At 44.4% G+C, this 25,987-nt stretch overlaps 1 protein-coding gene across 10 annotated transcripts in view; it reads left to right on the top strand.

The window, feature by feature from the left end:
* The window catches only part of Trak1 (trafficking kinesin protein 1), a 173,179-nt gene that overhangs the window by 74,678 nt on the left and 72,514 nt on the right, over positions 1 to 25,987 (top strand). For 8 of the 10 annotated variants that reach the window (XM_048795507.1, XM_048795510.1, XM_048795506.1 and 5 more), the window contains one exon: positions 17,539 to 17,733. Coding sequence is in view for 5 of the 10 variants with exons in the window: in XM_048795500.1 (XP_048651457.1) it covers positions 17,539 to 17,733 (195 nt within the window). In the remaining 5 variants the exon portion in view is untranslated. Of the gene's footprint in view, positions 1 to 8,660; positions 8,767 to 9,813; positions 10,028 to 17,538; positions 17,734 to 25,987 lie in introns of those variants that run through there. The other 2 variants (XM_048795505.1, XM_048795499.1) reach the window with 2 other exon arrangements.

Genomic DNA, 25,987 nt, shown 5'->3' with positions numbered 1-25,987 from the left:
ATTTTCTCTAAGGAAGTAATTGGGTCTACATGAAGGGATCTGGTCAAGAAGGGTGTTTATTCTAATGCTCCTCACTGACCCAAGCGACTTTTCCAAGGAATATGGAGGGGGAAGCAGTCAAGTGAAGGCAGTAGAAGAGAGATTTTCAAAATGACTTTGGGACCAGTGACAGCATCTAAATGTTTTCGGACCTTTTTTCTTTCCTCTTCCTCCTTCTAAATCTGTGGCAAGCTTACCTGGGAAGTTCTTTCAGGAAGTCCCATACCCCTATCTGTGAAATCGTAGAGGTGCCAGGCAGAAAGTGGATTGGCAGCAGCCTCTTGACTTTTTTTGTTCGTTTCAAATATTTTTAATTTTAAAATAATTTTTAGAGATATTGTACAAACTATAACACAACTCAGGTTTCCCAATGCTCATATTTTATTCCATTAACTTTATCACTTTTCATTTCTCCTCCCACCCTGCCTCAACCCTTTGGGAGTAAGTTGAGGATACCCTGACCACCATCTTTACATGCTTAGTGGGTGTTCTGTAACAAGGACGTGCCCTGAAATAACTGCAGTGTAACAACTGAAATTAGGAAATGAATTCTGACAGTGCTGTGATCTAACCCAGACTCCTTATTCAGATTTTGTCAACTGTCTCATGAATGTCCTTTAAAAGCAGAGTTTCTCAGCCATGACACTGGTAACATTTTAAATCTGAAAATCTTTGTTGTGGGGCTGTCCTGTTCATTGTAGGAAATTTGGGAGTCTCCCTGGTCTCCACTGTTGGATTCCTGTAGCACCCCTCCCAGTTATGGGAGCCAAAAAATGTCTCTGGACAGTGTCACATGTCCCTAAGAAAAAATTTAAATAATCATGTTAGAGGTGGGGAAAAAATAGCAAAACAAATTATTTCCTGGTTCAGGGTCACAAGTTGTATTTTTTTGACCTGGCTCAGCCCCTTGCCCATGAAAGGTAGGGTGTGAGCTCTGTCTGTCATTTCACAGACAGGCCCTTTGAGGCCTAGGGAGGAGTGAAGGAGTAGAACACAGAAGCTAAGTCTTGTCTTTATGCATTTTGGTGGAAGCCTTAAGGTCTCCCAAATGTTCAGTGATAGACCTCACTGCTTGCCCGGTGTTTTGAGAGGACAGGTTTCCCCAGTGCGAAGCACAGAGGTGCTGGTGAAGAACAGGTTCTTGCTCATTCCATTCTGCAGCATTTACTCTGTTGCTCTAATCCCCCAGTCAAATGGTCATTGGTCACCCAGTGCGGATGGTGATTGGTGGAAAATGCCAGGCGTTGAGAAAGAAGATAACGTTGGAGCCAGCTTTGGCCCAGGTTTTCTAGGAAGGTGGCCCTGAAGAAGTTACTCTGTCTGGGATCTGAGGGCACAGGCGTGGTTGGCAGGTAAGGGCAAATGTGCCAGGTAGAAGGCTGAGTGTGAGCAGAGGTGCAACCGCCAAAGGAGCATAACCTTGGTAGGATGGGAAGAAGAGCAGGGGTGGAGGCATGGAGCCCAGACCTGGGGTGGGAGGGCATACCTGCGTGTCTTTGCAACGTGGGCTGAGGGAATGCGGGACTGGAGAGATGTGCTCCAGCCAGGTTGATGTTATTCTGGGTCTGTTGTGGATGGGAGCAGGGGGTACAGCTTGCATCTCTTTTGGAAATAGCAACAGCGGGAGGGCAGCCCAGTGCGAATCTTTGAAGGTGACAGAACCAAAATTTGGGGGATACTTCCTTCTTTTTTCTTAATTCTCTTCCTCATAAAGGGAGAAAGTGAACAGAGGGCAATAAATCTAGAAGTCAAGAAACTGACCCCCTGCCTCTCTGTCACTACCAATTGAAAGAAAAATACCAACAATTTTATTTTGAGTACTCTATCTGGGGCTGAGTTGGGAGACAGTCAGACTGCACAGTTTATTGATAAAACCAGCTCACAAAACAAAGTGATTATTGTCTTTATGAGGGCTTGGCTTCAGGAACATTATCATTGTTAATTGGGTGGTGTCACTCTTAGGTTACTTTATATGGCAGCCCAACCAAAAAGTAAATAAATGTCATCAGGCCACCTTGCAATATTTCCTTTTTTAAAGAGGTTTTCAAAGACACTCCTTGAATCTGTCCTCTTTTTCAGGAGACTTGACCCAAGTGGTCCTGATTTTCCCAGTACCTTCCTGTACCAGGTGTGTCCTCAGTGGTTACCAATGAGTCCCCACTCCAGAGTGGGCTGGATGCCAAGGAATTCTGGGAATCAGAGGGCACCCTGACCCCTCCTCTCAGTTCTTCCTTGAAGAACACAATATTTGTTTGAATGAGTGAGCACCAGTGTATTTAATTTTTACACGATCAATTATAGCATCTTACAGTCTCAGTTTTAAGGAAGCATTGTATATCATCCTAATGCTCCCCAAAGCTACTCCTGTCTCTGCATAATTTGAAAAAAAAATCTGTTAGAGAAATATGATCGAGTTTTTACAAGCATACTTAAAACCTTGGCACAGAACAAATTTTTGTAGATTAATATAATTGTCTGGCTTCTGTATAAAAACCTACTTCAAAAACTACAGCTTGTGTATAATTTTTACATGATTGTAGTCCATGTAGGAAGTCCCCTCCCACTTTTAATTTTGTATCACAAGCATCTTTCTCTTCAGCTGTGTTGTCTTTATAATACTACCCAGGTAGGTCATCAGCTGGTCCTGTATATCCATCTTCAAATATTTCAACCAGTTCTCCCACCCATTGCTCTTTGGCCTGAGCTGCCCTCATCTCTGGCCTGGCTTGTGGTGGGAGCCTCCTCACCAACTCCCAGCTCTTAGCCCCTTCAGTCTGTCCACCCTGCAAGCCGCCAGAGTCATTTTTTAATCCTTGAATCAGGCCATGGCATGCTCAAGGAGCAGCTTCCTGTAGCCCAGACTCCCTGCCCAGGCCTAGAAGTTCCTGGGGGATGGGGCTCCTTGTCCTGCACCTTCCTCCTCTCTTGGCCCCTGCCACAGGGGCTGCCACAGGCCTTCCTTTGTTTTTACTATTCTCTCTGTCTGGAACCCTGTTTCCCCAGGTCTTCATTCCAGGTTCTGCTGAATGGCCCCTCCCAAGAATTAAACAAGTAATTGATATTCGTGGCTTTATATATTCTGTCATATGGTTGTGATTTGCTTAAATACCACCCTTTTGTTAAATAGGAAGGTCGTATTTGGCAATGCAATGAACATCTCTTAAACATTTATTGAAGAGATGAGAGTTGACATATAGAAATGTAGATTTATAGATGTATTGCACCCCCATGTCTATTTAACAACTGTGATATTTGTGATCTATGTGTTTTCATCCAAGTTTCTGGCTCATGGCTTCTCCCCCAAGGGAGGACACAGAAACTAGAATTTCTTTTGGCAGAGGCAGGCCACAGAAACTGACCTTCTACCTGCCTCGGAGCTGGTCCTGGAGAAATTCTGTAACTTACTTTGTCTGATAGTAGATGATAAGACTCCATTTCAGAAGGGATCCTGCCCCATACCCTGAAGGAAAGAATGCTGAAGAATCTGGACTGACAGGCCTTGCTGGTTTTCCCTGCCTGGTCTGTCCACTGGATCCTGACCCTTTTGTCCAGTCACCTTTTGATATGGTTGAAAGAGCTTCCTGGATAGCTGAACATGTAGATGGTGGGGCACCCAGAGAGGGCATGGAAACTCTGTACCCTTCGAGCCCACCATGCCCTATGTATCTGTTCCTTTGTAGTATCCTTTGTATTAAACCAGAACACATAGGTAAGTCTTTCTTTGAGTTCTGTGAGTGCTCAAGCAAATTAATTGAACCCAAGGAGAGGGTTGAGGGAACCCTGATTTATAGTCAGTGAGTCAGAAGCACAGGGAAAACTATCTCAAGCTTGCTTTTGGCATCTGAGGGTGTGCAGCCTTGGGGACTGAGCACTCAGCTTGGGGCATCTGCTGCTGTCCCCAAGCACATAGCGGCAGAACTGAATTGGAGTAGAGGACACCCAGCTAGTGTCTACTGCAGAATTGCTCACTTGTTTGGTGTGTGGCGAGAAACCCCACCATATGCATTTTGCCGATTTTTAAGTTTTCGTGGTTTTATACTGTATACACCCTTTGCAATTTTTCATCACCCAACGTGCTTTTGATATCTTTGATGTTGATATATAGTCATGCATTGTTTAATGAGACATGTTCTAAAAAATACATCCCTAGCTAATTTCATCACGCATGAACAAATGTAGGATGGCTGTGACATTGCTAGGCAATATAATCTTATGGGACCCTCATTCAATATAATCTTATGGGACCCTCATTGTACATGCAGTCTGTGGTTGGCCAAAACATTGTTACACGGTACTTGACAGTATGTGGATCTAATTTGTTCATTTTAATGGCCATATAGTATTTTACAGTTTATTTGCCTCTTCTGCTGAAGGATAGTTAGCTCATTTCCTTGTTGGGGTGTGAGAGACAGTGCTATAGAAGCCATCCTGTAAAATATCTCATGGTTCTTTGTGTGAGGATTTCTCTAGGAATGAGATCTGAGAGGACAGATGTTGGGCTATGTGGATTATGGCATTGTTTGTGTTTTAAATTGTGGTTCAATACATATAAATTGAAATTGACCATTTTAACCACCTGAAATGCTCAGCAGCATGAAGCACATTCACGTTGTTTTGCAACGATTATCACCCTTCAGCTCCACTACCACCACTCATCCTCCCATCTGAAACTCTGTACCCATTAAATAATAGCTCCACTCCTGCCCGCCCCTACCCCCTCAGTCCCTGGCCACAGCTCTTCTGTGCTACTTCTGGCTCCATGAGTCGACTACACTAGATACCTCCTAAAAGTAGACTCATACAATATTTGTCCTTTTATGACTGTTTTAACATAAGGTCTTCAAGGTTTACCCATGTATAATGTGTTAGAATTTCCTCCTTTGTAATACTGGGTTATGACCATTGTATGTGTTTATCACATTTAATTTATATACTCATTGGCCAGTGGACATTAGGGTCGATCATGCCTTTTGGCTATTGTGAATAATGCTGTCTTGAACTCAGGTGTAGAAATATCTGTGTCCCTGCTGTCATTTTTTTATTTTTTAAATTATAATCAGGAATGGAGTTGCTGTATCCCGTGGTGACTGAGTTTAACTTTTTGAGGAACCTTATTATGCATGTTTTTTACTTCATCAAGTGTACCAAAACTAGGCTTATGTATTTTGCACTTTAGATTTCTTGGATTCCTTTCTTAGATTTAGTTCTAAGTGCAATTGTGGGTTTAGGGCTTATGGACAGATTTTTGGTTTTCCAAACATGCTGTCAAACTGTTTACGCTAAGTGTTGTTCCCATTTACACGGGCTCCATCTGGCTAGGCACTAGTTCTGTTTTGAGTACTTTAATTGCAGTCATAGCGACACTGAAAATTTTCATGTAAATAACCTCCCCCTGGTTATTAATAGTTGTAATATATAACATATTCACTTTTAAGAGAAGTCATCAAGGAAATTAGAAATCCAAAGTATTCTTTGTGTTTACTTACTGGCATGACAAATTGAAATAGTAATAGTCCATTTTCTGAGTGTTTTCCTGGAGGTTTAACTCTAGACTGGATTTAGATACATTAATTTTTTTTCCTTTAAAAATAAATTTGTTTCTTTTGCTGAGAAGAAACTGTTTAGTGTGAATCCATCTCATTTATTGATTATTGGTTTTAATTCTTGCACTATAGGAGTCTTATTAAGGAAGTTGGGGCCTAATCCCACATGATGGAGATTAGGGCCTACTTTTTCTTCTATTAGACACAGAATCTCTGGTTTAATTCCTAGGTCCTTGATCCACTTTGAGTTGAGTTTTGTGCATGGTGAGAGATAAGGGGTTTAATTTCATTTTGTTGCATATGGATTTCCAGTTTTCCCAGCACCATTTGTTGAAGTGGCTATGTTTTCTCCAATGCATGTTTTTTGGCGTCTTTGTCTAATATAAGATAATTATAATTCTGTGGGTTGGTCTCTGTGTCCTCTATTCTGTACCATTGGTCTACCAGTCTGTTTTCGTGCCAATACCATTCTGTTTTTGTTACTATTGCTCTGTAGTATAGTTTAAGGTCTGGTATAGTGATGCCACCTGCTTCACTCTCCCTGCTAAGGATTGCTTTAGCTATTCTGGGTCTCTTATTTTTCCAGATGAATTTCATGATTGCCTTTTCTATTTCTATGAGGAATGTCATTGGGATTTTGATCAGAATTGTATAATGCTTTTGGTAGTATGGTCATTTTGATAATATTAATTCTGCCTAACCAAGAGCAAGGTAGATCTTTCCATCTTCTAAAGACTTCTTTGATTTCTTTCTTGAGGGTTCTGTAGTTTTCATTATATAAATCTTTTACCTCTTTCGTTAAGTTGATTCCCAAGTATTTTATTTTTTGAGGCTTTTATAAACAGGGTAGTTTTCCTCATTTTCCTCTCAAGGATTTGTCACTGATATACAGAAATGCCTTTGATTTATGGATGTTTTACATCCTGCTACTTTGCTGAATTCATTTACTAGTTCTAGAAGTTTTTTAGTGGATCTTTTTGGGTCTTCTGGGTATAGAATCATATCATCAGCAAATGGTGCTAATTTAAGTTCTTCTTTTCCTATACGTATCCCTTTAATTTCTTTTGTCTGTCTAATTTCTCTGGCCAGTGTTTCAAGAACCATGTTAAATAGAAGTGGTGAAAGAGGTCATCCCTGTCTTGTTCTAGTTTTTAGAGGGAATGCCTTCAATTTTTTCCATTTAGAATGATGTTGGCCTAGGGCTTAGCGTAGATAGCCTTTACCATGCTGACATATGTTCCTGTTATACCTGTTTTTCTAGTGTTTTGAACATGAAGGGGCGCTGTATTTTGTCAAATGCTTTTTCTGCTTCTATTGAAATGATCACATGATTCTTATCTTTGAGTCTATTGATGTGATGAATTACATTTATTGATTTCCTTATGTTGAACCAACCTTGCATCCCTGGGATGATCCCACTTGATCATGGTGCACACCTACATCTTGGGAGCAAATTTTTACCCCTCACACATCTGATAGAGCACTAATCTCTAGGGTATATAAAGAACTCAAAAAGCTAAGCACCAAAAAAACCAAATAACCCAATCAATAAATGGGCCAAGGACCTGAAGAGATACTTCTCAGAAGAGGATATACAATCAATCAACAAATATATGAAAAAATGTTCATCATCTCTAGCAATTAGTGAAATGCAAATCAAAACCACTCTAAGATATCATCTCACTCCAGTCAGAGTGGCAGCTATTATGAAGACAAACAACAATAAGTGTTGGTGAGGACGTGGGGAAAAAGGTACATTCATACATTGCTGGTGGAACTGCAAATTGGTGCAGCCAATATGGAAAGCAATATGGAGATTCCTTGAAAAACTGGGAATGGAGCCACCATTTGACCCAGCTATCCCTCTCGGTCTATCCCAAAGGACTTAAAAATAGCATACTACAGGGATATACTCATATCAATATTTATAGCTGCACAATTCACAATAGCTAAACTGTGGAACCAACCTAGATGCCCTTCAGTAGATGAATGGATTAAAAAAATGTGGCATATGTACACAATGGAATATTACTCAGCAATAAAAGAGAATAAAATTGTGGCATTTGCAGGTAAATGGATGGAGTTGGAGAAAATAATGCTAAGTGAAGTTAGTCAATCCCAGAAAGACAAATGCTGAATGTTTTCTCTGATAGAAGGTGACTGACTCATAGTTGGGTAGGGAGAGGGAGCAGGGGAGGAATAGATGAACTCTAGATAGGGCAGAGGAGTGAGAGGGGAAGAGATGGGGTGGGGGGTTAGCAATGAAGGTGGAATGTGATGGACATGATTATCCAAAGTACATGTATGAAGACATGAATTGGTGTGAACATACTTCATATACAGAGATATGAAAAATTGTGCTTTATATGTGTAATAAGAATTGTAATGTGGGCTGGGGATGTGGCTCAAGCGGTAGCGCGCTCGCCTGGCATGCGCGGGGCACAGGGTTTGATCCTTGGCACCACATAAAAATAAAATAAAGATGTTGTGTCCACTGAAAAATAAATATTAAAAACAAATTCTCTCTTTCTCTCTCTCTCTCTCTTAAAAAAAGAATTGTAATATATTCTGCTGTCATATATTTAAAAAATAAAATCAATTACAAAATAGAAATTAAAATAAATTTTGCTGGGTGCAGTGGCACATACCTGTAATTTCAGTGACCTAGTAGACTGAGGCAGAAGATTGCAAGTTCTAGGCCAGCCTCAGCAACTTAGGGAAATCTTAAGCAAAGTAGTGAGACCCTGTGGTAAAATAAAAAATACAAGGACTGGGGATGTAGCTCAGTAGTATTATGCCCCTGGGTTAACTCCCCAACATCAATCAATCAATCAATCATCAATCAATCAATCAATCAGTTTCTCTACAATTCTGAGAGATTTGGAATTACTCTAATCTGTAATATAATTATCATCTGCTTTTGTGGATTCCTATACTACTGTTTCTAAGAAACACAGACTTTGCTTTTGACATTCTGGAGCCTCTATAGCAGACTTTCTCCTCCTTCACTTTTCCCTGACCCTGCTTGGCCTCTGTTGTTGCACAATGAACCCGTGTGCCCAAGTGAACTGTGCCATGTTCAGTTGCACAAGGTGCCCTTTTGCCTCATGATGGAAACCCTGTTTCTCACTGCTGCACCCAACCTGAGTGGATTGGCCGCCTTTGCTCAGCTGCTGCTGTTGGGGTATGTATCCTTGGAGCCAGGGTCTGTGAGTTAACGGGGTGCCTGACACCAGTCTGCCTGGAGCTGAACCAGTGTATTGGTTTAGCCTTTCCTTAGACAGAATGGCTTCTGGTGGTAATTAAGGCCACAGTTGTTCCAGAGAACTCCTGGTCAAGTGTTTGTTTTTGTCTCTCAAGCATAGTTCTGTTGGCTTTTTTTTTTCCAGTTCTGAATAGGTTTCTCTGTCCCTTCTCTGAAGAACAGAGGAATTGCCCCTCAGCGGAGAGCCACAGAAATGGAATAGAAAAGGGAGATTTTTGTACCCATTCCCCTTTGGCTGGAGAATGAGCTGGGAGGTGGTGCTAAAGAGGACAGGTGGGAGCTGAGGTCCTGGCTCCCAGTCCTGCTGCTGCTTAGCGGAGACTTTGGCATGTCTCTGAATCTCACAGGGGCTGGGTTCCCCTTCTGTCTTTTGGACTGTGCTTTCCTAGCTTATAGAATATGTTCCTAAGCCTCATCCTGCACTGCCTATTGGTTTTGGAGATTAAGTGAGCTGCAATAACAGATCCAGGAGCTTTGCATGGCCCAGCACATCCTTATCAAGCACTTAGTGGTTGTCAGGCAGGGTCCTGGGAGCAGGGCAAGTGGTGAGAATGAACTGGCATCTGAAGGTGCTGTGCTGCTTCCAGAGGCCTCTGCTGGGTGGGACCTGTAGCACATCCTGGCACAGTCTCCCGTGTGCTGCTGGTTTGCTTTGTGATACGTGGTCACTTTCTAGCTTCTATGAGCATGGTGTTCTTTTCCACTAACTGAGGTGGTTGAGTCAGAGTGATTTTGCTCTCATGGCCTCTCTGTAATTCGTGGAATCACAACTTTTCTGATATGGAAAAACCGAAGATGCCTAGGTTAGACTCTAAACTGTATGAGCCCATGGAATCTTCTAGAAGAGGAATCTTCTAGAAGGTGATCCGTCAGACACCAGTTATAGAGCATTACACAGGTCTCTGGGACCCACATGGCCTCTGTGTGACTTTGAGTCTGTGCCCTTTAATCCTTACAGTTTCCAGAAAGTGGAATCATTTCCAAGTCTGTATAGAGTGGTTTGCAAGTGTCTGAGTGGGTGAGGAGTCTTGTGAAGCCTTTAGAACATTGCTGTGTCTCGCAGTCACTGCCCAGGGAAGCGGGCAAGGAGAGAGGGCTGCTGCCTCCAGTCAGAACGTCCTCGGACGCGAGCCTCAGGTCTCACTCCTCGCTCTCCACCCTATGGCCAAATGGGAACTTGGTGGGTAAAGAAATGGAGTGGGGTAGGGATGGGGAGGAAAAAAGGTGGGCCTCTGTTCTGTGTCCTTACTTGATGGTGAAGGGTCTTACATGTTGAGTGTTGTCCTTAATGTAGTCCACGATGTTCTCCCATTCCTCCCAGAGTGAGGCATGGGGTAGGCATGGTAACCCACATCTATATTTTTCCTCTTAGGGGTTAAAAAAAAAAAATTCTAAATTAGTGTCTAGCATTTAGAAATCAGAGGATTTCCTATAAACATACAGTTCCTGGTCTCAGCAGAAGTGGTCCTGTGGAGGCCCAGGTGCTGTAGAGGCCCGGGGGCTGTCTCCTCGTGGAGCAGGGAAGTGCTGTAGTGGTGGCTGCCCTCAGACATGACCTTTGTAACCTGCAGCTGTGCTCCAGCTGCCCAGAGAAACTTAGAGGGGAAAGGGAGTTTTCCTCAGCTTCATACCTTTGTTCTACAGAAGAGGAAACTGAGTCCCAGGGTGGTGAAGGCATGACTTGGAAGGGCTATAGGACGAAGTGAGGGCAGCATGAGGGAGTGGGACCCCATTCTCCAGACTCCTAGCCTGGTGCTCTTGCTGGCAGTCAGGGCCATCTCCAGCAGGTGGCGGCCGGGTGCTGGCTTCCTTCCACTCTGCCTCCTCCCTGGCTTTCTGTCTCCTTTCCTCTGTGCCCTTCTGTTCCTCTTTCTCCCTTCTCTTTTGCCAGAATTTCCTCTCACCAAACCCTTTCTCTTGCTCTTCTTGTCTCCTTCCCTCTCCCAGCCCCCGTGTTTTCTCGGATATCCTGCAGACTGGGTGTGTATTCAGGGGTGTTTGCATACTCTGCCCCCTCCCATGGACTTGCAGTTCTCTGTTCTCCTGGGACCAGAGCTCTGGCATGCAGGAATAGGCCCAGAAACCCCATCAGAACCACCTGCCCCCATCCAGAGTCACCCACTTGAACTGTGGTTCAGAAGAGGTGGGCCAGGAATCCTAGATGTGCCGACTTCCGAGAGGCCAGGGGTTTGTAGTTTGACATGAGATTCTCTGATTTTTAAATTTTTTGAGTTCTGCCTCTGCTGTAAGAAAGCATTGTCTTGGGCACTGACAGGTTTGTCAATCTGGCATGTTACCTGATCAGTACAAATCCCTAGATGGAGGGTCCTCCTTCTAGCCTCTCTCCATGGCTGAGGATCCAGCCTGGAGAGGTATGGGATGGACAGAACTGCGACTATAGCCCCAGACACTCTGGATGCCTCACAGTCTCCTGCACTTTCTCCTGCCTCCCAGGCAGAACTAATGAAGCCCTCATCTTGGAAGGAGGGTCCATTTTAAACCTTTTGCTTTGGGAAAAACCTCAGAAAGGTTATAGCTCCCAAGAGGTGAAGAATTGTGTTCTGCTCCTAAAGTGGTGCTGTACGAATGGTGGGCATTGGGTTGGCATTTGCTGAGGATGGAGGGGCCATCCACTTTCCTACGGGGCTTTCCTCCATGCTGGACAAAGACCTAGGGTGATACTGGGAGGGGCATGGAAAAACTTTGACACTAGATGACAGCACTTCCTTTGTGCTGAAGGCTGGGCGTCTGCAGTAGGTGGGGGTGGACAGCGTGGATCTGCTTTTCCTTCCCTTTGCGCTGTATGCATGCAGCACTTCTGAGTCCTACCGTTGCTCAGCAAGGTGCTAAGGGCCAGGCTAGATATAAAAGGGTGTTTCAGAGCCCTTTTTCCCCCCTAGGGGCTCACAGTTAGTAGGGAAGACATGTGGAGAAAACACTGCTAACATTGTGTTGGAATCATTTATGCACTGAGTGCTGTGGTAGCCAGAGGGGAGAGGTTGAGCGAGGCTTTGCAAATGCAGGGTGACATTTGAGTGATATTTTAGAGTGGAGCTGGCTGGGCAGTGAAGGGCATTGTAGGCAGTTAAAATAGCTGGTGTAAAAACCCAGATTTGTGAAAAAACATGTTTAGAGAATGGCAAGAAGTTGGTTTGGCTTAAATCAAGGAAATTTGGAGAACATAGCACAGGATTAGCCTGATAAAAAAGGCTGCTTTACCAGAGACCAAACTGATTGTGCATAGTGGCCTGAATAAGGTAGATGTTACTTCCTTTTCTCTTAAAAGTTCAGGTGCAGAGTGTTTCAGGAGTGCCCTCTCCACCGAATTTTCATCCCTGGGATTCCTTTGCTTGTATGGGCAAAGCTGATTCCAGTGGCAGCTCAGCTCTGCAGCTAGACAGGTGGCAAGGCCATGGCTTGGAAGCTCTGTTTCATTCCTGGTAACTGGGAAGTGGGGACCCATTCCTGCAGGGAGATCTGGGAAATATATTTTCTAGTGGGTTGACCAAGGGCCATCCATCCCTTGGGGGTTATTTTTGCTAAAAGGAAGAGTCAGAGACTGGATATTGGCAAACTGGCAGTGGCCTCTGCTCTAGGAAGGCACAGGCTGAATTATGAGGACTTTCATAGGGAGCTAAGGAGGTTTTTAAATCATGGCCTACCGTGATGGTGCCAGCAGCAATATGGCAATTAACCACGGGGAAGGAGGTGACACTGAGAGGTCAGTCTCCTCTAACTGCCTTGCTGAGCTTGATGGCTTGACAGGCTGGAGTGGGGGTCAGTGGGGCTTGGGGTTGTTGTTACTACAGATCTGCCAGAAGCAAAGACCTGTAGGGGTTTGAGTTCAATCAGGAAATTGTTGCTTTCATTTGAGATTTAGCTAAGAACATGTTTTTGTTTTTTATTTCTCATGACACTGGGATCCAAACTCAAGGACACTGTACCACTGAGCTACACCCCAGCTCTCTTAAAAAATTTATTTTTAGACAGGGTCTCGCCTAAATTGCCCAGGCTGACCTTGAACTTGTGATCCTTCTGCCTCAGGCTCCCTAGTAGCTGGGATTACTGGTGCACACCACGCCTGGCTGAGAACACATTTTTATAGCTTGTTAAAAATGTGAATTGGAGCTGTGGGGAAATGATGACCATAGAGAGCACAAAGGGTTTTTTTTCTTCCATGTGGGCTGGCAGTGTCCCTTCACATTATCAGCTTTAATAAGCTTTAAGAGAGGGACTGGGCTGTCCTACACAGGCCACTGGCCCTCCGAGATTCTGCACATAAGTTACTTCAGTTCTTGGCTCTGCTTGCTGAGTTCTGAAAGGGAAGGTCACTCTGGCACCACCCTAACTTGCCCATGTGTTTTAAGCCACCATCCCTAGCACACATATGAAGCCTTCTACCTGTTGAGAACAAAAGCTTCCTGTTGATGACAGTGTCCTTGGAATTGCCCAGTGTTTCACATGCACCCTCCCAGAAGATGGGCAGCAGGTGCCAGGGCGATGGCAGGGCTTCCAGTCAGCTGCTGAGACTTCTCAGACAAAATGCACTACTGAGCTAGCGTGTGACCTTGACCAACAGGACAGTCCACAGCTCCTGTGAATTTCAGCTTTGCAGCCTGTAAAACCCAGCAAATAACATCCATATCCCACGTTTCCAGGAAGGCCGAGAGTGCATGGTGGGTGGCATGTCAACAGCATTCCTGGGGGATTCTTGACAGCTCCTGTGTTACATTCACCCAACCTCAGGCCGCTGGTGTACCTTCTCACTGAGGCCGAGGTGGTGTCTACTTCCACAAGAGTTCTCTGGGCCTTCTGAAAGTCAAGGATAGCTCCTGGGGCAGTCACTAGGGGCGTCATCTTTTCTGTGCCCCAATTCTCGGGGCCTTCCAAGCAGCTGAAAACTTATTGACATTTGTATGGCTGGCCACATTATGGAAAAATCAACTATAAAATTTTTTTAACAGAGCATTTTGGCACAGCCTTCCCTTTTGATACTTTATCTCACTCGTCATCACATGCTTAAAGGAAAACAACCTCTCTTGGGGCACGAAGACCCACACTGTAAATATGTTGATCTTCAACCCTGGAAACATGGAAGGACAGGTCAACTCTCAGCTTTTGAGCAGATGACATTGTGTTCACAAGTAACACTTTGATCTCAGAGGGATATATATTTTTTTCTGGACTCTGTTTCCTTTCCCACCACCACACAGCATCCAGACACCAGAGGATACCGCCTGTCCTGTTGGTGTGTCATCCAGGAATGTGCTGGTCCCCTGCCTGGTTCTCCTGGGTACAGGTTGGCTCTACCTTTTGCAGAGCTGCTGTGGAGCATGGTTTGGTCAGAAGATGCTTGTTTAGGCAAGAGATGCTGTGACTGGCACCCACATGCCTTGATCCCAGGTCCCCTCTCTCAGATGGTGGTTGTATTATAGCTGGAAGTCCTCTCCCAGAGCTGAGCTCTGTGGGAACATCTTCACTTGAGAAATGAGAAGAGAAACTATTCACTTCTCATGGGCCTGTCTTGAACCTTTTGGGTGGTGTCTTCTTGTTGGTGGGAAATGAGAAGAAACCAGAGAAATAGTCTTGAAGTGGGGCCACCACTCTGTCCAAGGGAGGATGTGGAGCTTCCGCAGGTCTGTCCTGGTTTTTGGCTGGTTGAAGTGCCAAGTGTGCACACTGTGACCTTTCCCAAGTGTTCAGGTGCAGTCTACCCTCCAGGATTGAACTGTTTCCTAAAAAGCCAAGTAAAATGCTGAGTGTCCTCCTGTTCTAATCATTAACGCTCCTTAGCACTTTGGAAAACCACACTGACATCCTGAATGAAAGCATTGTGCAGTAAAGCTTTGCACACGGAGCTGAATGAGAGGGGCTGGTGGGGCTTTGGAGAATGTGGGGGCTGGCAGTGTCTCCAGCAGGCTGCTGCCCAAAGGGTGACAACCCCTAATTGTAGGTTCTCTTTCCCTGTGGTGGTTCTTCCCCCCTCTCCTCCTCCCACCTCCCATCTTTGCCTGTTGTGTGACCTTCCTGTTAAACACAAAGGAGGCAGGAGTCTGGGCGACTGTCATGGCTGCTCTTCTGGGCGCTGGCCTCTCTGTGTTCTTCTTGGCTGTCTGCTTGGCGTTGGCTCTGGCAGGGGCTGGAGGGGAGAAGCTGCCTCCCCTGCTGTCCCTGCCTTGTTTCTCCAGAGAATCCTGGCCCCAAGGCCTTCCTGCTCCCTCTGACAGCTGCCTCCCCCACTACTGTGGACGCCAGTCATTGGCGCCGTGCCTGTGTTTAGGACCTGACTTCCTCCTTCCTTTCTCCTTTAGTTTGATTCCACCTTCCATGTTTTGGGAACACCTCATAATTTCAGTCCTTCCTCAGCAACCCCATTTCCCTATGGTGTTGGATGGTTTGATTCTGAGCGTGTCTTCTCCCCTGCCCTTTCTCTTTGGAAAGGCTGGAGACAGAATCATGTGTGGTCCTCCACCTGCACCCAGTTCCCACCTGTGCTTTCTTCTTAAGGCAAGAACGTGGTACAACAGCTTCATCAAGATCTGACCCCCAGAGTAGTCTAATCTTTCAATTGGTGTTTCTCTGTTGAAGACTCATTTCTAGCAGGGAAGACTGAATTAACTCTTGTCTCTTTTCCACCTGTGCGCACCGTAGGTGCTTGGTTTAGCTCTGGGTTGGCAAGACCGCTGCTCTGGGTTTGAATATAGAATATTCAAAGTTAGAGGGAGAGAGAGGAGAGCGAGGGGGTAGAGGGAAGGCAGACGTGATTAATGCACAATGTATACACGTGTGGAAACATCACCATGAAACTATTAATTTGTATAATTAATATGTGTTCAAAAATTTTAAAAGACCACTACTGCCCCATGGGCCATTTAGCATGGTGGGTCCTTAATGCCTCTGCGAAATGGGCAGAAAAAGTGGTTGATGTCAGAATTGACAGAAAATTATCATTCGCCCATTACCATCCATTTTATTCCTTCTCCATACTTTTCCTTTGATAAGTAAGTGCTGGGGTGGAAAAGTAGGGTCTGTGTCCTAGGAATGTCTGCCACATTGTCATGTTTATAATTTAGTCACAAGTGCTGCGTTTCTGTACTTTGTGTGAGTTGGTTCAACATCGAAGGCATTGTTGGGTACACCTTGGGCTCAGCCTGGGCCCGGGACTGTAGGGTTCAGGTGGTGGATCAAGGGCAGCTGTGTATGGCAGATTGCCATCTTACAGCAAGAGGAGTCGGATACTACACTACTCAGAAGATACAGCTTAATAAGTGCAGTAACAGAAGTTCTGACAAAATACTGTGTGAGTATGGAAAGGGGAAGAGAGAATGTTCTGTTTGGAAAGATCAAGCACCAGCCTGGCAGACTGTGCCTTGAGGGGCAGGCTCCTGTTGCTGTCATTGTCATTGTCTTAAAGGATGCCCTGTAAGAGCGTGTCAGGAAGGTGGAGCCGGGACTGCTGCGTTCACCATTGTGTCTCCTGTGAGACACGTGGATGGATGGATGGATGGATGAATGGGTGGATGAAAGGAAGTATGGATGAATGAACAGATAAATTAAATGAAGGTCAAATTCCAGCTGAAGGGAAGGCTTGAATGGTTAAAGAGTGAATGAAAGGAAGAAGTTAGGCATAGTGGTTAAGTTATAACTGGTTTGGCTAAAATGTAGGGTACTTGGAGAGGATAGTAGGGGAAAGGGTTGGAAGAAAGACTTAGCCCAGAGAATGAAGGTCACAAATTTAGGCTTTCGTTCTTAGTCGGTGGACACTTAACAGTAACAATTGTCTTGGGCAGATCTTGGCAATAAGCATGCATGATTCTAAGTTAAATTTTTTTTTCAGTTTTAAATTATATATAATAATTGTACTATTTGTGAAGTACAGTGTCACTTTTCAATACAATTTGTATATAACATGCAGTGATCAGATCAGGGAAATTTACATTATTTCAAATGGTTTTCATTTTTTTTAAATGTTGGGAACATTCAAAATCCCCTCTAGCTGTTTTGGAATATATAATTAATTATGACTGACAGTCCTCCTACTGTACTATAGAATATTCAAAGTTATTCTTCCTAGCCAACTGCATTTCTATACCCTTTAGCAATCTGTGTCACAGCTTTCTGTTGCTGTGACAAAATACCTGAGAAAAGGTAAAGAAAAAGGAAAGACTTATTTTGGCTCGTGATTTTAGAGGTTTCCAGCTGTTGTCAGCTGGCTCCATTGCTTCTGGTCCTGGGGCGAGGTGGAGTATCATGGTAGAATAGTGTGGTGGAGCAAGGCTGCTTGCCTCATGGTGAACAGGAAGCAGAGAGAGAGAATAAGAAAGAAACCCTGGACAAGAAATACTCTTCCAGGGCATGCTTCCTCCAAATAGGCCCTACTCCCACAGTTTCCACCCCCTCCCAATAGTCCATTCAGCATAAGAGCCCTCATGATCCAGTCACTTCCCCACCTCTGAACATTATTGCACTGGAGACCAAGCCTTCAAGGAAGGAGCTTTTAGGGGACATTCCAGGTCCTACCCACACCTCTTCCCCATAACTCTAAGTCTGATGTGGCCTTGATTGGCCTCTCTGTTCTGTAGGTGAGACCAAAGACCCACTGCAGGTCACAAGTGTAGCTAACCAATGGTGGCAAGGCCTCAGCCAGAGTGGACTCTCCTTTCTCAGTCTCCTTTCTCTTCCTTTCTCTAGATGTGTGCAATAGCACCGATCTTCCAGAAGTTGAGATCATCAGCTTGCTGGAGGAGCAGCTGCCCCACTATAAGTTAAGAGCCGACACCATCTACGGTTATGACCACGACGACTGGCTCCACACGCCTCTCCTTTCCCCAGACGCCAACATCGACCTCACCACCGAGCAGATCGAGGAGACGCTGAAATACTTCCGTGAGTAGCTGCCCTTTGATGCTCTGATGTAGCTCCCTCTTAGCCGCCACCTCAGGTGAGGTCCGGTACTGGTCACACTGTCCCACAGCCTGCCTTCTCTGGAAGGTTGATGTGGCTGTGGGTTAACCACAGAAAGGGTCTGAATGTTAAATCTTCTGAAGTTTTAGATCAGCATGGACCAAGTAGGATTTTCATTTGAACTTACTTTCTTTTAGCTGACAAATTTGAAAAATGTTCCTATTTCTGCTTCTTACCAGAGGACCACTTGAGTACGTAGAAACTCCTATGGGGAAGGAGTTTGTCTCATTTAAAATTAAAGGTATTTGAGATATTGAGGGACCTAATGAGACATGTGCCAAGGGTGACAACTGAGAAGCTCTTTGAACTGGTATTTGGGAAAGTCGGGCTGTGGGTTGCAGCAGGAAACCGTTGATGCTTTCGGGCTGCAGAGCTTATACCTGGTAGGGTGAGCAGTACCCTAGGAGAGCTCTTTTCAGTAGTCAGGATGACAAGAGATGACACTTGGTATTGTAGACCTCAAAAAAGGTGACAAATTTAAAAAAATTAATAATTAATACTTAATTTTGGTAACTGAAGTTTATTAGAGAGGTAGCTTTTTAGAAGCAGTTTCACTCTTTAGAAATTCATGCCAGCTGGGTGATTTACATATTGATGTATCATTGCATCAGCCTTTAAAAAAAGAGTACAGCAGTCCTGCTTTTATGTGGAGAAAACATGATTCAAAACCAGCTTATGATGCATCTCTAAAATTTTTTACTAATGCAGACCAGTTTTTCTAATTTTCTTAAAGTTTTGAGATCATTTAAAATAAACAGGCTGGAACTACAGGTTTATTTTTTAGGTTGTATCAGAGGCCATTTTCAGGTTTTCTCTATTAGATACTTTCGTATTAGGAGGGAAATTTGTTTAAATTGACCTGTGTTTTTATACCTGATGCAAATCCTAGTTACTTTGTGAACACTGCAGAAAATCAGTTTCAATAAAAATAGAATATTCCATAGGCTTTTGAATGAGTCATGTATCTTGTCGAGTTTACGAAGCTCTTTGTAAGTCATTCTAGCTTACTCATGGAAATGTGGTATTGTGCACAGAAAAGCAAGTCCAGAGTAAGGTTCTCGGTGTGTTCTGTATTTGCCTCAACTGTGAAATCCACAGTAGAATCCACAACACAATTATTGTTTGAGAAATCTCTCTCTGTTACTTACTCTTCCATAGATGACCCTCCTGTGATTCTGTAGTACCCCTTATGGCTGTTTCTGCCACAGGAGGCTCCCTAAGTTCCTTCTCATAACTCTGAATAATCACTGGATACACGGTATAATTGGAACACCATCCAAGAGCAGCACTACACAGTTTTCAAAGACCTTTCACACTAATTGCCTCATTGCATCCCTATCAAATGTCTATAGTTGGGCAGGGCTGGTTTTATTATCAAGGAAATGGAAGCATGGTGAGCTCGGTGTCTATTCCGTAGCACTGATCCATAGTCTCTAAGGTCTACTTGACAGTAGACTCAAACAGAGATTGTGTCTTCTGTTTGTTAGTTTGATTTTTAGTTATCTATTAAAAAAAAAAAAAAAAAAAGAAATCCTGGTGAATTTGGCAGTGATAACCTATAATAAAATTGAAGAACTGAAATAAACATTGAGCAGAGATTCTGAAAGCTTTTACAACATGGTTGTTTCCTGGTATCCCCTTACTTCTGTTTGTTTTGTTGTATCCCTCCCACCCCGTGGTTCCTTTGCTTAGCGCAGAATGGCTATTTGTCATATTAATTGAACGATCAAGCATTAACTCTTTTTTTTAAGAATTATTTTTTAAATTGTAGATGGACATAATACCATTTATTTATTTATTTTTATGTGGTGCTGAGGATCGAACCCAGCCTCTCGCACATGCTAGGCGAGCGCTCTACCACTGAGCTCCAGCCCCAGCCCTAAGCATTAATTAATTGAAACACAGGACCTTCTAAATGATGCTTTCAAATCAAGGTCCTGGGGCCCCAAAGTATGCAGGGAGAACTGAGGAGGCTCTTGAACTGACAGAGGGAAAAAAATAGGCATCTTTATATTCATTAACTTCTGACCAAAATGAGGTACAGACAACAAAGCATGGCGGTGCTGGCAGGACAGTGACTTTGTCACCAGTGGGGATCCTAGGTGTTTGCATGTCATGCCACAGCAGAGGCAAATCCCTTCAAATAGTGTCTTTACTCATCACTGCTCTGAAGTTACACCAGATGCTGATAGACCTCATTTTTGATGCATTAATAGAGAAGCACTTATGTCACAGATGTTGGTTTTTGTTCCTGTCACAGATCCTTTTCAAGGTCTAGTAACTACATCAGTGCAGCCATCTTCCTTGTACTTGTACTTGATCATACATCTGCAGACCTTCCTTACAAGGAGGGATCAGTGAGCCTTTTGCCAAACTGGTGGAGGGGTTGGTAGAAGGCACAGGATAGGAGCCCTTGCCTGAGCTTGGTGTCCTCCTTGGGTTCCGTGTGTTTGTTTACACGTGTGTAACCCAGGAGACGTGTGAGTCACTTGTGAGGTATGTAAGAAGAGAGCGTAACTCTTTGTTTCAGTCTAGACTTATTTTCTGTTTTAAGGATATTGTGGCCTTTTATGATGTGTGGCAGTGGGGACAGGGAGCTCCCAGGTGCCAGCACTGAGCAGGAGGCCAGCTACACCTTGCTGCCCAGACCAAGTTGACATAGCATGGCTCCCAGGGAGCCAGATAAAACTCCTTTCCTTTCCTGAGTGGAGAAGCCATACTTTGCCTTTTAAATCTGACCTTCAGCTGGTTTTCTGAGAGGAGGGAGAGAGCCATGGGTGCTCCACCTTTACCAGGTGGCAGAATGACCTTTTCAGAAAAGTTTCAGCACTTCTCCCTGAGTCCGAGAAACACCAAAAGTGAAAATGACCCACAAAACAAATGTGTCCATAAACTTAGGACATTTGAGAAGCAATGGTCAACATGTGGCACTTACTGTGTGCTCAGCCCTGCTTTCAGTGCTTTTCTTGTCTTTCCTCTAATCTGCCAGAAACCTCTGAATTCATTCCTATTGCTGCCCCATTCTATAGCTGAGGATGTTGGGACTCAGGGAAGTCCAGAAACTTCCCCAAAATCATGCAGCTAGCAAAGGGGGATGCTGAAATTCAAACCAAGGTTGTCAGGTGTGACTCTACACTAACCACTGTCTCTCAGAGTCACTAAAAAAGGGGAAAACTCTAGTTTAAGAATAAAGCTAGGGCTGGAGTTGTGGCTCAGGGGTAGAGTACTTGCCTAGCATGTGAGGCACTGGGTTCGATTCTCAGCACCACATATAAATAAATGAATAAAATTAAGGTTCATCAACATCTAAAAAATATTTTTAAAAAAGAATAAAGCTAATCTTGTGAAACACAAAAGAAAAAAACAAAACACTTAAAAATATGTTTCAGGATATGTTTGTAGCTTGTTGATTTATATTTGTCTAACATATACAAAATTGATTTTTCTCCCATGGACCAAGGGGATGTCCCTGACCCTCTAACACTTAGCCTGATGTAGCTTAGTTTGAAGATGAGATGTGATTCTTCCTTGTGATTTTTCACCTCCATCCTGTGGTCTGCACATCCTGCTTCCCTCATCTCAGACAGGGAGGTGTGCTGTAGACTCTTTCACTCGTGTAGGGTTCAGCAGACAAGAGACGTGAAGGTTGCTGCACTGGTTAATGGGTGACTGTGACTCCTTTTGGGTCCTTCTTCCAGGGGCATTTGATGTAACTTTGTGGTTAATGAACATCGGGAGGAAAGAAATCTGTTTCACGTGCGTTTCAGCTGCTGATCGTGCTACCTGCAGGTTCCTAAGGAGAAGAGAAAGTTATGAAGCAAACAAGAGTTTTGAGATATTGTTCCACTGTTGATTTTTACTCTAAGGTGCCTTTAAGGAATCTGCCAACAGGTTTGACTGAGTGGCCAGTAACCCCTGTAATCCTTTGAGAACTTGACTTGTTTGAGTTTCAGCCGAGGCTTTCTTACTAAGGAGATCAAAACAATTTCTGCATTATTGATTTATTTCCATGACCTAACCCAGGGACTTTGCACTGGGCAGGACCAGTGCAGGCAGCTCCCCGGGCCTCTGTTGGCATCCTACATTGAGTTTTTGTACCTTGCTTTTCATGGCTCAAGGTCACTGACCCAAGTGTCACTTGGTCTGATATAGCTTAAGTGGAGATGAGACTTCATTCTCCCTTGTGGCAGGTTTGGGAATGCGTATTAAGCCAGCTCCTGTTGCCATTTTAATGTTTTGGTTGTTTTTTTTTTTTATTTCAATTTCAATATGAAGCTAAAAACTATTGATCTAGTCTAATAACAATTGGGCACAAGGACTCCTAAGGCCTTGTATGGAGATATCCTGAGCTCCTGCAGCAGGGTGTGAGGAGCAGGAATCGTGTGCAGGGTGCCCCAGGCTTGCCCCAGGACTCTGGGCTGTACAGGAACATTACCTTCTGTAAGGCTGTACCTGTTTCTGCCTTGTTCATGCCCTTGCGTCCCCCATGCTCACAGGCATCATGAGTGTTTGTACAGTTAGACTTGTGAGAATTCATGAGAAGGCTGATGTGTTACATGTCACGCAGGGCTCGTCCCAGAGGGGCATCCAGCAGGGTAAGCATGCAGAGCTGGAGTCCCTGGCTGGGGGATTTCACCGACTCTGCCCACTCCACACCCCTGTACCTGGAGGTCCCTGTCTGCCCTTGTCACCAGAGCAGGCTTGATGTGGCCACTACCCCTTCTGGATCCCTCCTGGGCTGGCTTCCAGGGCCTCTACTTGCTCCAGGTTTTCCTGCTGTGCCCCATGCATGGGTCCTTCCTCTCCCTCTGTGCTTCCACATCAGTGGCCCTCAACCCTGATGCACCTAGAGCTTTAAAAAGGTTTCCTGCCCAGGCTGTACCCTCAGAAGTAGTTCTTCTCTGCTTTAGGCAGCTATAAAGTGCAGCTCGATGCTGGTGAGCCCAGCCTCCTTCTCTGCCTGTGATTGCTGGGGACCCCCCCCTCCCCCCACCCCCAATTTCCCCAGCCTCAGTAGTAGGCATGAGCTTCATGTGTACTCTGCCAAAAGCAGACTTCCTTTCCTCCACGCCCTTTTGTCTTAATAAATAAATATGACACTGATTACTCCATATCCACATTCTCCTGACCTTCGGTGGTGCTGTTGATTCTTCCTCTGGGTGTGTCCCAGATCCCTTCTCTGACCCTGCTGCTGCCACCCATGGCCATCTCTTTCCTGGGCCACTGTCTTCCTCCTGTTCTCGCTGCTCTCACTCTTGCTTCTCTGCTATCCTCTTGTGTTTTCTAGAAATCCAGTTGGTTTGTTCTGTACCTTTGTCTTCCGTGGCTCTTTGGATAAAATGTGGCGTCTTCAAAGACCCTGTGGCCTGGCTTTAGCTCTGTCTCCATCGAGCCTCGCTTTGCCCTCCCACTTCCCCGGCAGTTACACTGGTGCCTTCAGCCCTTGAGCACAGCTCTCGCCTGCCCCAGGCTTCTGCTGCTCCCTGTGCCCTCTCCCCTTTCTTTTCTGTTCTCTGGTTGTCAGCACAACTGTGTCCTCCGTTGAGAAACCTTCTGTTTCCAGCTTTTCATCACCATGACCAAAACACTTGACATCAGCTTGGAGGAGGAAAGATTTATTTTGGCTAATGGTTTTAGTCCGTGGCCAACTAGCTCCAGGGTAGAAAAATCATGGTGGAAGGATGTGGTGGAGGAAAGCTGCTCCGCTCATGGCAGCTAGAAAACACAGAGAGGGAGGGAGGTGAGGAGGGAGGGGAAAGAAGGGGCCAGTGACAAGATCTAGTCCCCAAGACCCCAAGATACCTACTCCCTCCAACCATGCTTCTCCTGCTATCGTTTCTACCACCTCCCAGTAGTCCATTCAGCTATCGATGGATTAATCCACTGATGAGGTCAGAGCCCTCATGATCCAATCACTCCCCTAAAGCCCCACCTCTGAACCTTGTTGCTTTGGGGACCATGCCTTCAACACATGAGCTTTTGGAGGACATTCCAAATCCAAATCATAGCACCTTCCCAGACCTCCCCATCTGTGGTGTCCACCCACTTCTGTGGCTCTACCTTTATCCTGCTGTGGCGACTCTCATCACTCTGTAACTATTTGCTTGATAGTGAAGATCAATAACGGTAATGATGAGTCACATTTATTGAGTGCTTACTGTTTGTCAGGGTTGTGCGTAGTGCTTTATGTTCGTGAGTGCCCTGAGACCCACATACTAGATTTGAAGTACATAATCCTCTTTGTGTTAAATGACTTCTTCAAATATAATTGTTTTGTCCAAATTGAATTGGCTATTTAATTGATTCTTTATTGAGCATTTCAAGATGTAAAACTTTTTCTTCTTAGAAGAAGTGCTCGTTCTTTTTATATGTTCATGAAAAAAATAAACCCAGTTAATTATATCAACAAACAAAACAGGCATAAACAAGTTTGGGAACACACAAATGATCCATGGTGGGGACGGTGTACTGTTCACAGAAGCCCAGATGCCCGGATACAGAGAAGTGGCCAGCTGTCTGGTAGTGGTGCAGGTGTGGGTACTGGGTAGTGGACTCTGCTGGGGGTGGGGGTACTGTGGTGAATGCAGACTTCTGGGAAGCTGGAAAAACAGGATTAGTTAGGAAGGTGTCCTTCTGCTGCTGCCGTTGCTCTTTCTGCCAGGTAGGATTTTACCTCTTCTAGACAATGAAAACCTTGAAGGCAGAGGTCCTGTTAGTTTTGGTTTCCCTCTGTATAGAGAGAGGGTAGAGTGTGTGTGGGTCACGCTGCATTGCCCAGGCTGGTCTTCAATTCTTCTGCTCAAAGGATCCTCCTGCCTCAGCCTCCTAAGGAGCTGGGACTATTAGCATGCCTGGCCTAACGTAATGCTTTTTAAATTAATAGATGTTGATCATTTTCCTGGGTGTTGAAATTCTTGAAAAACACAATTTTCACTACTGCTTAACATTCAAGCATTTTATGTCTAATCATTTGTCTATTATTAGGAACCTAGACCATGTCTAATTCTTCCCCAAATAACACATGGGTGAACATCTTTCTGTATAGACATTTGTCTGCCCACGCCATGATTTTCTTAAGGTGTATTTCTAGAAATTGATTTATTGGGCTTCCAGGTTGACCATGAAAGCCTCTTTGAACCACATTATTATGAACTCATAGGTTAAATATTTCCATAAATTAGTGCAATAAAAGTTGTTTGGCTAACTCATGTTGAGTTGTGAAGTTAATAGGAAAACCTAATGAGCAAATGCTGAGTGGGTAAACGAATAAAGCACCATTCTGTGAGATGAAGGATTCAGGAAACTCCCTGGTGCTTTCCTCACCTGAGAATGTTCAGAGGAGACTTGGATAGTGTTGAGTGCCTTACTCTTTGGGTTGAGAATTCTCCTTTCCAGGTTTCATCTCTAATTTCTGTTGGCTGGTTTGTAGGTGGTAATGGTTAATGATGAGTGAAGAGAAACATCCATTGTGTGTTTACGTTTAGTCCCGTCAGTAGGCCGTGGGGTGAAGGCTATTCTTAGCCTCATTTTAAAAATGGAGGATTCTTTGTTGTCTGTCCAAAGTCACACAGGAAGGGTGAGCAGCAGGGCCTGAGCTTATTCTCTTCCACACTATGATCTCTGACTGTAGCCCATCCCTCTTTCTTTCTTATTATTTACTGGTTTGAAGGGTCTCATGTGCTTCTGAGGCACTAAAAATGGATAGGTGTGCACCTCTCTGGAGCTCCACCTTGGGATCTTCTCATCTTTAACCCATTTCTTTTACTCTTAGACATCAGGCCAGGTAGGACTGCTAAGCCATTTGCCCCCAAACACCAGAGTTGGTCTTTAAGGGAGTCTGAACACATCCTTAAGATTTTCTTATAAGATACCTGAGGAAGAATCTTAACCTTTTTCTTAGTTTGAATAGGTTGTTATCCATGAGTAAATGTTTGGAAAATGATACCACTAGGTAATGACCGCGAAGGAGCTCACATGGGCGTTTATGTGAGCGTGCCAAGCCATCTCAAGATATGCTGTTATTCTTCTAACTCAAAGTGTCTTCAAGGGATCAACTTCTAAAACTTTTTACCAAGGGAAACTTCATGGGAATGAATAGCGCTGTATGTTTTCTGTAGAAGTTTAGCGAGAATTGAGCACAGCTAATCCCTGTGGGGCAGGCGATGTCTCTTTGAGG

Source organism: Marmota marmota, unplaced genomic scaffold (assembly GCF_001458135.2).
Source record: "Marmota marmota marmota unplaced genomic scaffold, marMar, whole genome shotgun sequence".
Lineage (NCBI taxonomy): Eukaryota > Metazoa > Chordata > Mammalia > Rodentia > Sciuridae > Marmota > Marmota marmota.
This window is presented reverse-complemented; position numbering and strand designations above follow the sequence as displayed.